The following is a 15,516-nucleotide window of genomic DNA, read 5'->3' as shown; positions in this document are numbered from 1 at the left end:
ATTTTTCCAAACAAAATCTCTGTATCTGACTAATTTGTAAACTAGCATCTATATTTCATGCTTTCAACAAGTACAAATTTAGAGGGATAAAATATATTTCCCGGCATTGAGGAACAAAGTGATTTAAAGGAAATAAGACTTAAAATATAGGCAAGTGCTGACTATAATTTAATTCAAATGCAGTTGCTTTGTAAATTTTTTTTATTATACTCACAGCCTCTTCATCTACATCAAGATTAAAAATATACATTGATCCTTTATAAGAACAGTTTGTTTTAAAGCATTACAGAAACTCCTTGCATAGTGAAACTCATTCAGTTAATTACTACATTGTGGTATTAATAAAATCTATTCTATCCTAAATTTAGACTATGAAAATTGACAGCAGGCTGCCAATTAAAGTTATAGTTTTTTTTTTCACTAACAGACATTAAAGGTTTGAACATTAGGCCTTCTTTTAAAGAAACCCCACCTGAACACTCCGGCTGCACCCCGCTCCATGACCCCCTGTGCTGGCAGGTGCGTGAATGTTCCCCCTGGATGCGATAACCGGGTTTACAGGTGAAGTCACACCTGGAGTCCACGAAGAATCCCTGAGAGCAGGTGTATCTGCCCTGGGAAATGAGGGGCAGCACATGGCAACGGATCCCTGAAGAGACACCAGCATACAGGAATTCATCACTGCAACAGAGGAGTCCTTACAGTCATGTTTCTGGGATTATTTTCTGATTTACAGATCCAATTAAACCTGGAAAAAATGTCTATACCCTGCATTTTCCTGCTATATCTTTTCACCACTGAAGAGATGTTTTTGACTTAATTATTTTTTCTAATATCATAATTTTAAGCATAACCCTTTGTAACTAAAACTATTTTCTAGCCACTGTAACAACATAAGAAAAGCAAACCTATACACTGGTTTGTTTAGACAGCTACACTGACTCAGATTTAACAGCTGCAATGAGACTCAGATGGATTTTCCAGGATAGAGGAGCTGCATAGCTGCTGTGGCCATGGTGAGGGTCTCCTTATTGGAGAATTTTAACTTTTAATGAAGTGAAAACTGAATCCTTGTCTGTGCTTCAGACATATTTGAGCCACAGGAAGTGCCAACTCTTTCTTTTTTTTTTAAGTTGCAGCAGTTCCTACATCTGTTAGGAATTTGGATGTTTCCCTTGAATCAGCTCCCATGTTGTATTTTTATATTACACCTCTGGTTTTGCTCTCTGTGAACACAAGTTTTTTTGTGTCACTGTCTGAAGTGGAACTTGTTATTCATGTACCGGTACTTCATGTCTGGATGACTAAAAATCACCATTTACTTGTTCGGACAAAGTCTCCTTGGAACACCTGCAGGCTATTCTGACTATTTACAAGTCACACTGCTGCTTCATCCCTAACACTGATTTCTCATTAACCTCTACAGTATGTCCATTTTAAGCAGAGGTGTCAAGTAGCAAAGTACAAATACTTCATTACTGTAGTTAAGTACACTTTTTCGGTGTCTATACTTTATTCCATTACTTATTTTTCTCCCTACTTCTGACTTCTACTCATTACATTTTCCAATAAGTATCTGTACTTTCTATTCCTTACGTTTTTAAAACAAACGTTACTTGTTACTCTTGGCTTCAGTTACGTTTATAAATATTTATTTCACGTCATGTGCGCCATGTGCGCCACATCTAGTGAAAACTAGTGTCATTGGATGAGTCATAACACAAACACTGATTGGTTAGATATTCATCAAATTTGTGCTGACAGCAAAAGAAATCATCAGAAGCAAGCAGTTGTTCTTCAAACTCCAAACGTGAATTTTCTCTGCCATGCTTCCATGTTGAATTTTGATATCACTGATTTTAATGTTCTAATTTTAAATCTAGAGTGCTTTGCAGAGACGAGCACCAACCTGTAAAGTAAACAGCACATGGCTTCAATTTGAATGGTTGGTTGCAAAATCAAACTGGTATTCAAACATATTTTTGTTTCTTGGGTTTGTTTCTTTAAGTCTTTTTCTTATATAAATAAACAGAATGATTTTCTTTTTGCTTTAATAAACATCCACAAAAGGTAGTAACTTTGATTATTTCCTTGTAAATAGAATCTTTCTAGATAATATATCTCATACTTTTAGGAGGCCTTCAGTTTCCTGTTAAATGGTGCCAAATCTGTAAGAAGACACTCCTAAAAAAAGTCTTCTTTGCAAAACCAAATCCCTTAGCTGCTTCTCCTATTGGTTCTAGTTTAATGTCTTTTATTGGGCAAACTGGTAATTAAAAATGTTTTTACACTTGACAAATGGGCTTATTAAACAAGTGTTTAATCGGGTTATGTTCAAGACAGCAGGCAGATTGTTCCATCCTCTCCATTCCTGGAGTCAGTCTCTGATAAACGTCAATGTTAGGGATCTCACTTGGAAGCCTAATTAAATTCCTAGTAGTGGACATATAAACTTTGCATCTACAAGGAGTGAGATGCCACCCCACAACATTAATCTGCTAAATAAAATAGAAAAAATAAGTTTACTGTACGACTGAAGCCACAAAACAGACTTAAATCAAAGACAAACACATTTTTGCACATTATTTTTTTACATTTCTACATGAGTCTGCTTCAATGCGTTTGGCTAGAACTAAAAATGGGATGTTAGAATCCAGTCCTCAAGGAGGAGGTGTCCTGCACCTTTAGATGCATTTCTGCATAAACATAACCGAATCAAATAATTAGGTCCTTTGCATGACTCTGAAACTGATAAGATAGTTAGGTAATTTGATTCAGGTTTTGTTGGACCTGAGAGATATCTAAAAGTTGAAGGATACCAGCCCTCAGGGACTTAAATTAAACATCCCTTTATAGTGCAACTGGAAGTTGGAGTTCTGCTTGCACTAGTAGTTGGAAGGCACTCTGGTGCGAGCTGAGAGAGTTGACAAAGACTCTTGGGTACATGTTGAAACCTCTTCAGAGGTGAGTAAAATACGATTGCCTTCCAACATAAGCCTGTTTTGTGGCTTTTTGGAATGAGTGCAAGGACAGAGTTGTACATGCCTGGAAGCTGAAACCATAACCCCCCCCTCCTCTTTTCAAGGATTGATTCTCATCTAATATACATGGTATCCTTCACCCCTGCAATCTTGTTCTTTCTGCTAGTTTCTTTGGCTGGCTTAACAAACACCCAGGAAAGCGGTAAGCTTAACTCAGCAAAGATGACGATATCACATACTTAACAAAACTGACTATAACGAAAAAATTATGCTAATGTATTTGCAACACATGTGAGGCCCCGAGCCAAATGAATGACTGCAAAAAAGATGAAATTCACAAAATTCAAAAGGGGTGCCACTCAGACCATTTGCCAGTGGAATTAACTTGATAACACACAACATCACTAAACTTCTTCCAACAATTTTGGCTGTACTGGTTGGAAACTATCCACACCACATACAGAACTCCCTGGAGTTCGTTTTTAAGTCTTGCACTATCAGACTGGCACCAGGTGACACCATTTTTTCTTTCAATATCACCTCTCTTTACCTACATTACATCATCAGATGCAGTGAAAACTGTCAGGACACAACTGCAATATGATGAAACCCTAAAAGACAGGACAACCTTACCATCTGTTGTGCTATAAGACGTGATATTCCTTTTGATCATCATGGACCAGTGATCATGCTGGCTCTTTGCAAGATCTAAAAGCTTCAGAAGACCTTCTACAAGAATGCCCTCTGCTGGCACAAAGCAGCTGTTTAATAAGCTGATTAATTTTGAAAATACTAGCGCAATTGTTTCGAGAGCCAACCGAGCTAAAGAAGCTAGGTTGTCCCTACATACTTATCTCTCAAAAACAATCACAAACTTAATTATCTTAAGGGTTATTCATTTCTAATTTAGGCATATCATTTTATAAAATATTATCTTACCAAATAGTGGTTTATTTCTTGAATTTGCATTGTTAATTGGTTTGTATGCATTGAAATTGCTTTCAATGAGTTAAAAGCACATTTGATAACAGACTACAATAACCAATGGAACGACTGGTGGGTCTTTGAGTTGCATGTGACTGGTAATGTGCTTAGGAGAGTAGGCCTCCAGGTGCTAAAACATCAGCTCTCCAACTATTGTTTTTTTATTTTTTTTAGCACGAGCCAATAGAATTGACACCGTCCTGGATAGGCCTCTAAACAGTTTCAGAGAAATGTATTAAACGTCCAGTTGGCCCAGTTTAAGACTGTTTTGTGGTTGCCATGACTGAAATGTCTGAGAGGTTGGACACTCATCTTATGAATGACGCCTAATTCAACAGAAATAACCAGGCTTAATGATATATTAGAGACCTAAAACAACTAAATATTATTACAAAGAAGAAAAAATAAACAAATGCAACAACCCCTATTTTTAACTCCCTGTATCATTGTGTTCTTATAGACAGATTGTGGCACAAAAGGGTGGAATAAAAAGTAAGTGTATTTCAAATATCAAAATCTGATAAATAGTTTATTGTACTAATAATTTTAGTTATATAAATCTAAGTAAACATATTTACACTTTTGCAACGAGTTATACAAGTTATGCATTATGATAATGAAGATCTGATTATGTAGATTTAAGGTCTTCACGTACTGCGACAGTAAGCCCTCCCAGACCAGATGCGGTTCGGGAGGCAATGAATCGACCTTCTGCCCAGCAGTCTGTAGCCTCGGTCGCAGCTCATCTCGCAGCGTGTCCCCAGTGTACTCTTGTAGGCGCCGCCACGAGGGGAGCGGCAGGTCACCTCACCATTGGCCAGGTGCGGAGAATGACACCAGTTTGGGTCTGTTTTGAAAGAACAAAGGGAGACAAAGAAAATCAGAATGCTGATTATTTTTGTTGCTATTCAGGAAGGTGAGAAAATTCATTCTGAAGAAAAATCCTGCTAAGATTTGGGATGACCGCGACTGAAAAATCAGTCAGCATCAGTCTGACAGCAGGATCTGATTGAATTGTCTCTGTAAGGGGCCTTGAGATATAAATAAACTGATTTGAACTGACCTGAATTGTATTATCCCTGTTCATTTAAATAGCAATTAACAATTAAGAAGTTAAAATTCAAATTTTGTATGCCAATTCAAGTTAAGTTTCAGAATATTTTAGGAATACAGGTAAAATAGACACAAAGGTGACCCAGGTTTATAAGTATGGTTACCAGGCAATCACTTAAAGTCGTAGGTAAACGGCCGTTCCAACCGTCACATTTCCAAATTCTCCCGAGTGGTGCAAGACTTTACACAAGTGAATAAAGTGCATATGATTGGTCAATTATCAAGAGGGCAGAAGGTTCGCAAGCAAGTTTGATTGTGGCCGGTGTCTCGGAAGCATCTTGATAACCAGTTAGCAACTTAGTGTTAGTAGGTACCCAACGGGAAATTACATTGGGACCAAGTAGCACTTAGCAACGACACTGTCAAGGAAAGCTATGGACAGCAGAAACATGCAAGAGGAGGAGAGTTTTGTGTCGGAGGTCGTGGATGAGTCTCCTCCGTCATACATTTTCTATTTAGAGGAGAAAAGTGGGGATGAAGTTGTTGTGGAAGAGGATGCCAGGGCGGCAGAAGCTTGGTTTGGTGTAGAAGGCTTACAGCCGTACATGTTTGAGCCCTTGCCTTGCAACGCTGCAAGTTCTGTTAGCTCTACGCCTACTGAAGACACAGACGTCCATCCCTGTCAACACTGGGACATAACTCCATGGTAAAGTAAATGATTCTTATGTCAACCATTGCATATATTAGCTGTGACATATGAATCAGGATGCTATGACCGAAATAATTTGATTGACAAATGACTGTTGATATATGATTGGCCGAATTTAGGTGTACAGGCTGACATATAACTAACTGGCCTGCATAGGATAATTTTTTTTAAAGATTTTTTTTTTAAATAGAAATGTTCTAAGTTTTGGGACAATGTGGTCTGATAAAGAGTATATTTATATACATGTTTAAGCCAGAATGATTTGACATTTAAATATGACTTCCCTATGACTTTAAAAAGTCCAGTGTTGTGTAATGTGAACGTCTGCCACACTGGCAAAGGTGTTACCTAATCAATCCCATGTATTTTGGCTCTCTAAGTATTGCCAGTACTGTCAGTATTATATGATTGGTTCTTCACACAGAAATAATGATTATTGATCATTGGTGATCTATCTTCTTAGAAACCCCAAGCACCAAGTCATAAACACTGTTGAAACACACAAGTTCTTTATTGTTTTTCTAACTTTTCTATTTAAACTCCAGATCTAAGCACAAGTTGCCTTAAATGTATGACTGTGTTTTACATACGCACCCTTATAGTCCAACTGAGGAGTGTAATCTTCTTCTATGAAGTCACTGTAGCTGTCTTCGACTGTGGTTGCTCCAGCTGAAACATGGAGACAGAATACATTTCAGAACATCTTTTAAATGAATATGTGTCAACCGGTGGTGCACTGGAAAACTTTACATCTGGAGAACAGAAAACGCGGGTAACACAGTTACAGGCGGGCATGTAAATGATTCCCCTCACGTTGCCTCATTTCCTGTTCCTTCAATGGAGACATTCCAGTGAGGAAACGCCTGGTTTTCAAATCACTGAGCCTAAAGGAAACTCTTGGGAGTTTTAGCACAATGTGAAAAGCAAAAAATATATATATTTATATATCATATTAAGCAGAAATAGCTCACTTACTTAATACCTAAAACCTTCACTTAGATTCGTTTTTTTACTGCAGTGCATCTCTAATAGCCTTAAATAATTTAAAGGTTTTTGCTGCAAGGAATATTTGGAATCAGTGCCACTAGTTTTTATTTGTAACATCCCTTTTTGTGTCTCTTCTGGAATTACAGATGTTTTCGTAATGACTGTGAAGCAACATTGCCTTCATTCCCTCACTTTGCTGATAACTTTGCAATAAAAATATTAATATTTAACCGTGTCTTATCCTATTTGCTTTATACATTTCCTGTTAGTGTTGTGTAAAGGGGCGAGGGCAGCAAAATCATGAATTTTCTGCAGAAAGTCAAGTGTTTTATTTTCTGTAATTAACATAAAGTAGTATTTTTACTCTGCAAACTTCATTACTTTTTGCAATGTTACCCCTAAATGCCCTTCCGCCCTAACTCAAGTCTTTGGGAACATCTAATAGTTTTTCTTTCCTGACAGGCCTATAACCAACTCTCCAACCAACCATCCATATATCCGTCCATTGTGGATCAAATCTTTATGACGTAAGGGAACCCACCACTTAAGCAAGCCAACCCCCTGATGTCTTGTCCCTTTAAAACCACAGCACGGCCATTTTCACTGCCTATTTGACCAAGTTTTTATTGATTATTTATAGCAGTGACAAATTTATCTCTCAGTCAGATCCCCTCTTTTTGTTAGCACATGAATAAACAGAAAATTCTGTTTATTCACGTGCTAACAAAAAGACAAAAACATCTGTTGCTCCACCTTACCTGTATTCTCCTCTCCCAGCTAAGAGAAAAAAACATCCCCACAGTCTGATTCTGTCACCTCTATCTATCCATATAAAAACTGCTTTTCACCAAGTATAAGTTTAGCTTCTTGGTCAAAAAGTTCCGTTTAGGATTCATCTTCTTCTAGATGATTATTTTCCATAAACATTTTGAAGCAAATTGCAAACTATTTCACAATGCCTTTTATCTTCACACCCTAGTAAAGGTCAGATCTGTCCACAGAATAGTCATCCTGTCAACAGATCCCCCTACCTGATCTACTGATCTCTGCAGCTCCCCCAGGGTTACTGTGGGTTTCTTGGTTGCTTCTCGGATTAATGCTCTCCTTGCCTTAGTTTTAGCTGTTAGGTGTTGGTAACTTCGTTTATGTGCCAGACTCTTTCTAATTCCCAAAGATTTATTGAACAGTGCTACATATGCTGCTGAGATATTCCATCTTTAATATGGTATATGTTCACTAATGTGCCCCAATCAAAGGGCTTAAAAGAAAAGCTGGATTTACGTATATTCAGATTAAAGTAGACAAAAACAGACTCTATATATCGATTTAGTGACTTCTAAGGGTAATTGTTTGCCCAGAATTTTATTTATGGGTATCCAATAATCGTTTTTTTATTAATGAAACACATTGAAAACCCATACTTTGCTATAGCTCTCACATCTAATGCCCTTCTTGGTACTAACCGAATAAATAAACTTTAGTTCCTGGTTTTAATATGCTAAAGAGAGCGTGAATACTTCCAGCCACTAAAGAGCTCCTCAGTCAACACTTTGAAGAGGTTATAATATCCGCTAAGCACTAGAGTGGACCAGAAATGGTTAATTTTTGTGGAAGGACTCAAAGGGAGTTCAGGACCAGAATCTGTGGAATAAACTTAAGACATGAAAGTCATCTATTTGCTGAGCACACCGTGGTTTATTGTAAACAAGACAAGGTTTTTAAAACATGGTAAGAGCAGGAAAAGTTTTTTAGCTGTCAGCTATGAAAACTTATTTTATGTGCTGTCTTGAATGCACATGTCAAATGTCATGAGTTGAGGCTGGACCAACTCCATCCCACAAACCTGAAAGCATAATGAAAACTTTGTAACAATGATAATAAATTCACAGAAACACAAATAGAATAGGGGGTATTGGTAGTGCCACAGGCAGTGAAACAGGGAGAAAAAGAGGAAGTTTAACAGGATGATTCAGCAGGGAACAATGGGCCAACAGTAAACTTAAAAGCTGAGAGAAGGGAGGAGAATGGCATAAGAAACTGGATGATAATCAGAGGGATCTGAACTGGGTTTAGACTGCTTTTATCCACTTAAATTTTCAGAGTTACCAAAACTATTATCTTCATCTAAGCCTTCAACTTGTATTTATGATGAATTTCTGATCATCTTATTTTAGGGAGTATTCCCTCTGATTTCCTCCTCCATTATAGATCTGATTAATCTGTCCCTGTTACAGGGATATATACCTTTTAAGGTTGCTGTAATTAAATCTTACTAAAGAAACCATCTCTTGGCCCAGATGACTTGGTCAATTATTTACCTTTATCAAATCGTTCTTATCTAAAATTCTTGAGAAAGTAGTTGCCAAACAAGTGTGCGACCACTTACACCACAATTAACTTTTTGAAGAGTTGCAATCTAGTTTTAGAGCTCATCATAGCACTGAAGCAGCTGTGGTGAAAGTCACTAATGATATTCTCATGGCCTCAAACAATGGACTTGTATCTGTGGTCGTCCTGTTAGATCTCACTGCTGCATTTAATACAGCCAATTATAATATTCTTTATAAAATACTTTAATATTTTGTAGGAATTCAAGGAATGTTATTTATCTGACAGATTTCAGTTTGTTCATGATAATGATGAATCTTCCTCATCCTCCAGGATGTGGAGTACCACAGGAATCAGGGCTGGAACCAATTCTCTTTACTATATATATATATATATATATATATATATATATATATATATATATATATATATATATATATATATATATATATATGCTCCCAATTACTAGAGTTATTAGACAGCATGGGATTAATTTTCACTGTTATGCCTGATGATACTGAGCTACATCTGTCTATAAATTCAGATGACGCTAATACATAGACTACAGGCATGTCTTGAAGACACAAAAACCTGGATGACTCTTAACTTTCTCCTTCTGAATGCAGATAAAACAGAAGTTATTGTCTTTGGACCAGAGTCTTTGAAAAAGAAGCTGATTAGTCAGTCACTTCATTTGGATGGGATTAAATTGATCTGAGATAATAAAGTAAAAAATCTTAGTGTTATTTTTTATATAATTTCAATTCCATCTAAAAAAAGGTTTCTAGAAATTCTAGTCAAATAAGAAGACAACTATAAATGAAAATGTGTATTGATATTAAAATGGTGCTTCTTGGTCAAATTAAAAGTACCCACTTTTTTACATAAATTACCTTTTTTATTTTTTCTGTGCTAAACATGTTTTTTATTTATTTGGTGTAGTATTAATGTTGAATTTATATTTGATGTAAGCAAAAAATCCAAATTAAGAGAAATAAAGGTTTTAAAACATGAGTCTGAACTTGCTTTGTTTCACTTCACTGAGTTGGAAAAATACGAACTATTAAACAACGTTCAAAATCATTGAATATTTCAGTCTGCTCTGTTTTGAAATGCTGCTGACCACACATGTAGAAACTCAGCCTGTTTTCATTATTCTCCTGAAGAGTCATCACTTTTTTGTCTTATTGCACAACAGCTGTTTACTTCTGTCCCACCGTTGATCTTCTGAATGTCTCCATGTTAGCAGCTGGTTGCCAGAGTTTCCAGGCTGCCGTCCTCCACCCCTGTTTCAGGCCTCATTCCTGCTCCACTTCCTCTGCAAACTCAGTTGGAGTTTTGTCAGCTTTCTACCCCATCCAACTAGAAGGTCTCTCCTAAAGCGTTTTCTATTAATAAGGATGCATCACATCCATCCTTCCCATTCTTGAGGCAGCTTGTTCCAAGAGCCTTTTAGATTAAAGCTGTCATCAGCATTTTTCTTTATAATGAGCTCTGTGTTCCTCTCTGTGGCGCTTCCCTCAGGCTGATATACCCCTCCCTCCTCACAGAGAATTAGTCACACAGGAAATAAACACTCAACTCATCAGTCTGATATTCAGCAAGAATCAAGCAGCGGCAGACTTAAAGAGCAAGAACCCATCATGCATGAGAGCATTAAAATTGCACATGAATTCATTCCACTACACTGACAGCCTCTAAATTCTGGCACTTAAATGTTGCAGAGTACCTAGGCTCTGCCGCTCTGAGGCCTCTTCATCTCTAATGACAAAGCTGAAGATAAACGACAATCATCCTTCCAGTCGTCTGGGTCCACGTGGGCCCCTGGGGCAGTTTTCAATTCATGCTGTCATCTCACAGGGTTGAATGAAGCCCCTCAAGTAATCACCACCAGTAATTAACTAGTAGTGATTGAAGCAGAGCTGTAATTAAACCACCTGGCCAGCGAGCACAGAGGAACACCAAGGATGACAGGGGGAGGGAAGAAGGCCACAGCCTAACCCTACTTGGCCAAAACAAAGAAATTATTGGCAAAAATTTAGATGCTGTTTAGTAGATATTAAATCTGGTCTTTGTTTACTTTTTTTTTTAAAGTGCAGTAACTCTTGTTTTAGCGTTATATGAAAACCCCGAACTAAAAGGATAGATTTTGTATGCAGTACACAATCTAGTTACAAACACTATAGTGCCATGAACTTTTAGAAAATGTCAAACATATTAAATAGTAAATTAACTAAAATTTCAGGTTCTTAAAAAAATGCTGCCAGACAAAAAGAGAGTTACAAGAAATATATTTATCAAACAAATTATATGGTAGAGTCAAAAACGGTTCATTCTGGGGACAGCGATACGACCCAGGAGGCTTTACTGTAGCACTTGTCACTGGCTGCTACAGGTCCAAGTCCCAGTCCATTGACCTTTTCAACCCCCATTTTCTATCAGCTTACTTTCAAAAAAAGGGCACTAGTGCCTAAAAACATCAAATTATTCATACTCCCAGCAGACCGGCTTGATAAAAAAAACTCTTTCACTGTTTCTAATTGTATTCTTAAAGTCTGTATGCCTCAAAGTCCTTCAACCAAAGTCAAATGATCTGGCTGTCCACACAATCATGGCTGAAGAAATGAATCCTCATGTACTAAAGCAGAGAGTAACTATTTCACCTGTTTTAATCTTAACAACATGTTTCCTCTGACTAAATAAAAGTATTGAATCTCAGATTATGGTGATGGCAACACTGCCTTCCAACTTCAAAGACCCTAAATCTTCACCAAAGACAGTCAAAATAGTGGAACAATGTAAATCCTGTAAAGCCAATGAGGAGCATCTCCATTAAATATTTAATGGGGCTTTGAATTATCTGCATGTTTGGTGTTCTTGGGCTTAATGTTTAATTCATTTTGACTGGAGCCTGGCCAGCTGCATGCTGGGGGACGCTAAGGAGCACATCTGGATCTGATATGGATGTGGTTTCAGCTGAGATGGAGGCGTTTTCCCTTATCATCACCAGAAATATAACACACAACACATTTTTTAAACATGTATATCATAATAGAAAATAACTACACTGAACAAAATAATGCTACCGTGTTTGGCATATACTTAGTTACTTTAACATAAAACAATTGTGTTAAGTAACTTATTATGATTAAGTAAATGCCAAAAATGGTTGCATTTTTGTTTGTTTTTTTTCATAAAGATGTTAAGTCATATAGAGCCATAGATTTGGGAATTATAATAAACTTTTGATCCATTGTTGTGTCAGAAAATTTGCTGACTTAATATCATTAAAAAAACTATCTGAAGTTAAATAGCTTGCAAAAGTAAGAACCTGTACAGTAAATATTAAAGTTTTGTTTTTGTGTTTTCTCCTAATTTTGTATTTTATGTTTTGTTCTGCTATTCTCTGGAATCTTGTGCATGTTGCAATAAAAAGGCCCTCAAACTTTAACGCATTTTCTAGCTTTTTTGTTTTATTAGAGGTATCAGATTTTTGTTGCTAAAATAAGGAAGTGAGATATCAACCAATGAAATCTACGATTAAAATGGAGGTAATTCTTTAATACGTTTTTAAAAAGTAAAAAGTCTTGCATTTTTAAAATGAATAGAAAAAAACTATGCAGCTATAAGTCTTCTTTAAGATGTGTTTTTCCTTCTTTTTTTTTTTCCAAGTTAGTAAACTCACCTGTGAAGAATAAAAAGATGAAAACAGCGGCACGAGCGCAGCGGCTGGTTGGCATGGCAGCGACACAAACACCAGACTCCAACATGGAAAAAATAGTTTGTTTAGTTCTGTAATCAAATGTTGAAGGAAATTATTAAAGTAGAATCCTGAAGAAGTTTCCTGATAAACTGGCGGATAGCCTTGTCTGAACTCCGCTGTGCAGGAAAAAAAAAGGCTACTAAAAAAGAAGTCTTTTAGTGAAGTAAGAAGGTAAAGGCGATAGGGGGCGCTAAAGGGCTTCATGTGTGAACATGTTTCCTCCCATCTGCTGCATTAAACATGATAAAATCCCACAAATCACCATTCTGCACACAGCAACACTGAATCTTATCCCTGTGAGCTTTAATGGGGAAACTTTACCTCAACCATAACATTTATCAAGCTATTAAACTTCGTTTGAATTAAATTTTTAACCAAAAAATGGTTGATTTATTTGCATGGAGCCTCTTCAATAATTAAATCTGAATGTAATAATAAACCATGATTAGATCTAACAATAATAAGTTATTTCTGATTATTTTTGTTGTGATTCTATGTAGTTATTAGGAAATACAATTTTCCTTTAGATAAAATCGCAGTGTAAAAGAAAGTGCTCTAAAAACATTTTAGTGGAAGAACCGCTAATTTTATCAGCTGTGTTTCACAAAGTGCCACGTTGTAATAATTTTATGTGGTTCACTTCGCCGCAGCGCGCGCGTCAAGGCCGGCTTCATTATACCGGAAACAGTTCCGCTACTGTCAAAATAAAAGTAGGCTATATATGTAAAGGGTAATAAAAAAAAATGCAGATTAGAATTTATTAAAGTATTTTATTTTGGAAATGTAAACGTAACCATAAAAACTTTGCAAAAAGACTGCAGGTTAAAAAGAAACAGAGGATGCAAACAAAAATCCAGGCGTACAATATAATAGATGTGATCAAACATGTTATCATTTGGAAGTCACTTTACATTAAATATGATTGGATCATTAGAAGAGTGGTAGAGGTAAAGGTGGTATAAGAAAATTAACAGTGGTTGGTTAGTGGTAAGGTGTGTGGTATTACTGACAAACACAAATTACATCAGATATCAGCTCTGAGATCTTTATTGCAGGACTGGGCAGAGCTGACAGAGAGGGCATTTAAAATAAAGGGGATCCTTAGGGATTTTAATTAAAATATAAGAGAATGTATTAACAACCTGTATCTGGCCAGAGTTGCATTAATAAATGGATGATTTATTAAGAATAACAACTAAAATAGATCATCTGTATACAGTTACATTCCACTAAGTGAGGATTACACGAAAAGTAAATCTGAGAATACATATTTTTTATGTAGATAAAAAAAAACAGGGTTTTGATAGGCAATGAAGATGACTGTAATAGTGATGGTTCTAAACAAATTTACTAGAGGGGCAACTGTTTTTTTTTTTTTTTGTTTATATATATATATATATATATATAGGGGTGCAAAGGCAAAGCATTGCACAAAAACAAGGCAATAGTCATAGATGATATTTTTGGCTCTAGAGACCACAGGTATGGCACATCAAAACTGGGATACGGTCTCAACACAAGTGAAACTAAAGTACAACACCTGAATTTGAAAGTTAACTGTAACAAAAGAAAATAGATCCAACAATCCAACATGCTTTGGTTCTGTGCCAGCAGATATTACCATAAGTCATCTATTTAGTGCCACATTGTCAGTACAGGGGCCAAAATGGGGGGCCAAGACTGGTTCTACAGGAACGTTAGCGCCTGCTGGCCCTTATCTAGAACCACCTATATCTCAATTTGAATATGAATTAGTGAAATAAATCAAATAGTCATTGTTGTTTTGATTCCTGAGTGACCCTGTTTGTACATGTGTATCATGTACAAACAGGGTCACATTGTGGGAACCCCCTGAAGAAAGATAAGATCTTTGTCCACTGAGAGAGTTGTTTTATATAAAAGTCTGTTGTGCACCGTGCTTTTATTTTGACAGCCGCATTCTCTCTGAGGGGATTTCAATATGGCCACTGCTAACTTAACGCGGCCTGGAAAAGCTTTTCTCCCTTCAGGAAAGTGATCCTTGCGTTAGTGACGACACTTCCTCTTGTATCCTTAAAGTTTTTTTTTTTTTGTTTAGTTTTCCCCGCATTATCTCGGCGTCCGCAGAGAGGGAAATATATTTATCTAATTTTTCTATTGTTTCTTGCTTTTCCAACCGTGAAACTAAACCGCATCATGTCTCCCCCATCTCGGCGGCTTCAGACGAAGCCAGTGATTACCTGCCTGAAGACTTTCCTCATCTCCTACAGCCTGATTTTCTGGGTGAGTGATGGAGGGGGGAGAACAACAACTGGACTCAAAGCGGTTGCTGAGGAGAAAGAGAGTGGGGGGAAAATCACTGCTGGAAGCAAATGTGTTGAACAGAAACCGAAAATGATCCTTTAGCGTGTTTTGCTTAGAAGCATCAGCAGTTTGAAAACTACTCAACCGTTGGATAAGAAAGCAGATGCTAGCTCAGACTGCCGTTAGCCATTACCATCTGAAAAAAGGCTAACTGCTGTAGGCAGCTGCTGGGGCGATGCAACACCTAAAATAAAAAAAAAAACATTCCTACGAAAAGAAACATACGAAAGAGAATTAGGCCCATTGGAAAAAGTAAAAAAAAAAAAGTTACATTTTATTTCAGTTTAATATGGGAAAATAGTCCTAATTCTGAGATCAAAGTCAGAATTCTGAGATTGAAGAGTCAGAATTCTGAGATTGAAGAGTCA

At 36.8% G+C, this 15,516-nt stretch overlaps 2 protein-coding genes across 2 annotated transcripts in view; one reads left to right on the top strand and one right to left on the bottom strand.

Moving 5' to 3' along the window:
• The window catches only part of srpx2 (sushi-repeat containing protein, X-linked 2), a 17,923-nt gene extending 4,974 nt beyond the window's left edge, over positions 1-12,949 (bottom strand). The window contains exons 1-4 of the mRNA XM_015388716.1: positions 12,728-12,949; positions 6,322-6,396; positions 4,621-4,812; positions 473-649 (exon numbers count right to left, since the gene is read on the bottom strand). Of these exons, the coding sequence (XP_015244202.1) occupies positions 473-649; positions 4,621-4,812; positions 6,322-6,396; positions 12,728-12,812 (529 nt within the window). The 5' untranslated portion in view covers positions 12,813-12,949. The remainder of the gene's footprint in view (positions 1-472; positions 650-4,620; positions 4,813-6,321; positions 6,397-12,727) is intronic.
• Positions 12,950-14,844: 1,895 nt separating this feature from the next.
• The window catches only part of tspan6 (tetraspanin 6), a 13,733-nt gene continuing 13,061 nt past the window's right edge, over positions 14,845-15,516 (top strand). Inside the window, exon 1 of the mRNA XM_015388745.1 lies at positions 14,845-15,067. Within this exon, the coding sequence (XP_015244231.1) occupies positions 14,981-15,067 (87 nt within the window). The 5' untranslated portion in view covers positions 14,845-14,980. The remainder of the gene's footprint in view (positions 15,068-15,516) is intronic.

Source organism: Cyprinodon variegatus, unplaced genomic scaffold (genome assembly GCF_000732505.1).
Source record: "Cyprinodon variegatus isolate N-32 unplaced genomic scaffold, C_variegatus-1.0 Scaffold19, whole genome shotgun sequence".
NCBI lineage: Eukaryota > Metazoa > Chordata > Actinopteri > Cyprinodontiformes > Cyprinodontidae > Cyprinodon > Cyprinodon variegatus.
This window is presented reverse-complemented; position numbering and strand designations above follow the sequence as displayed.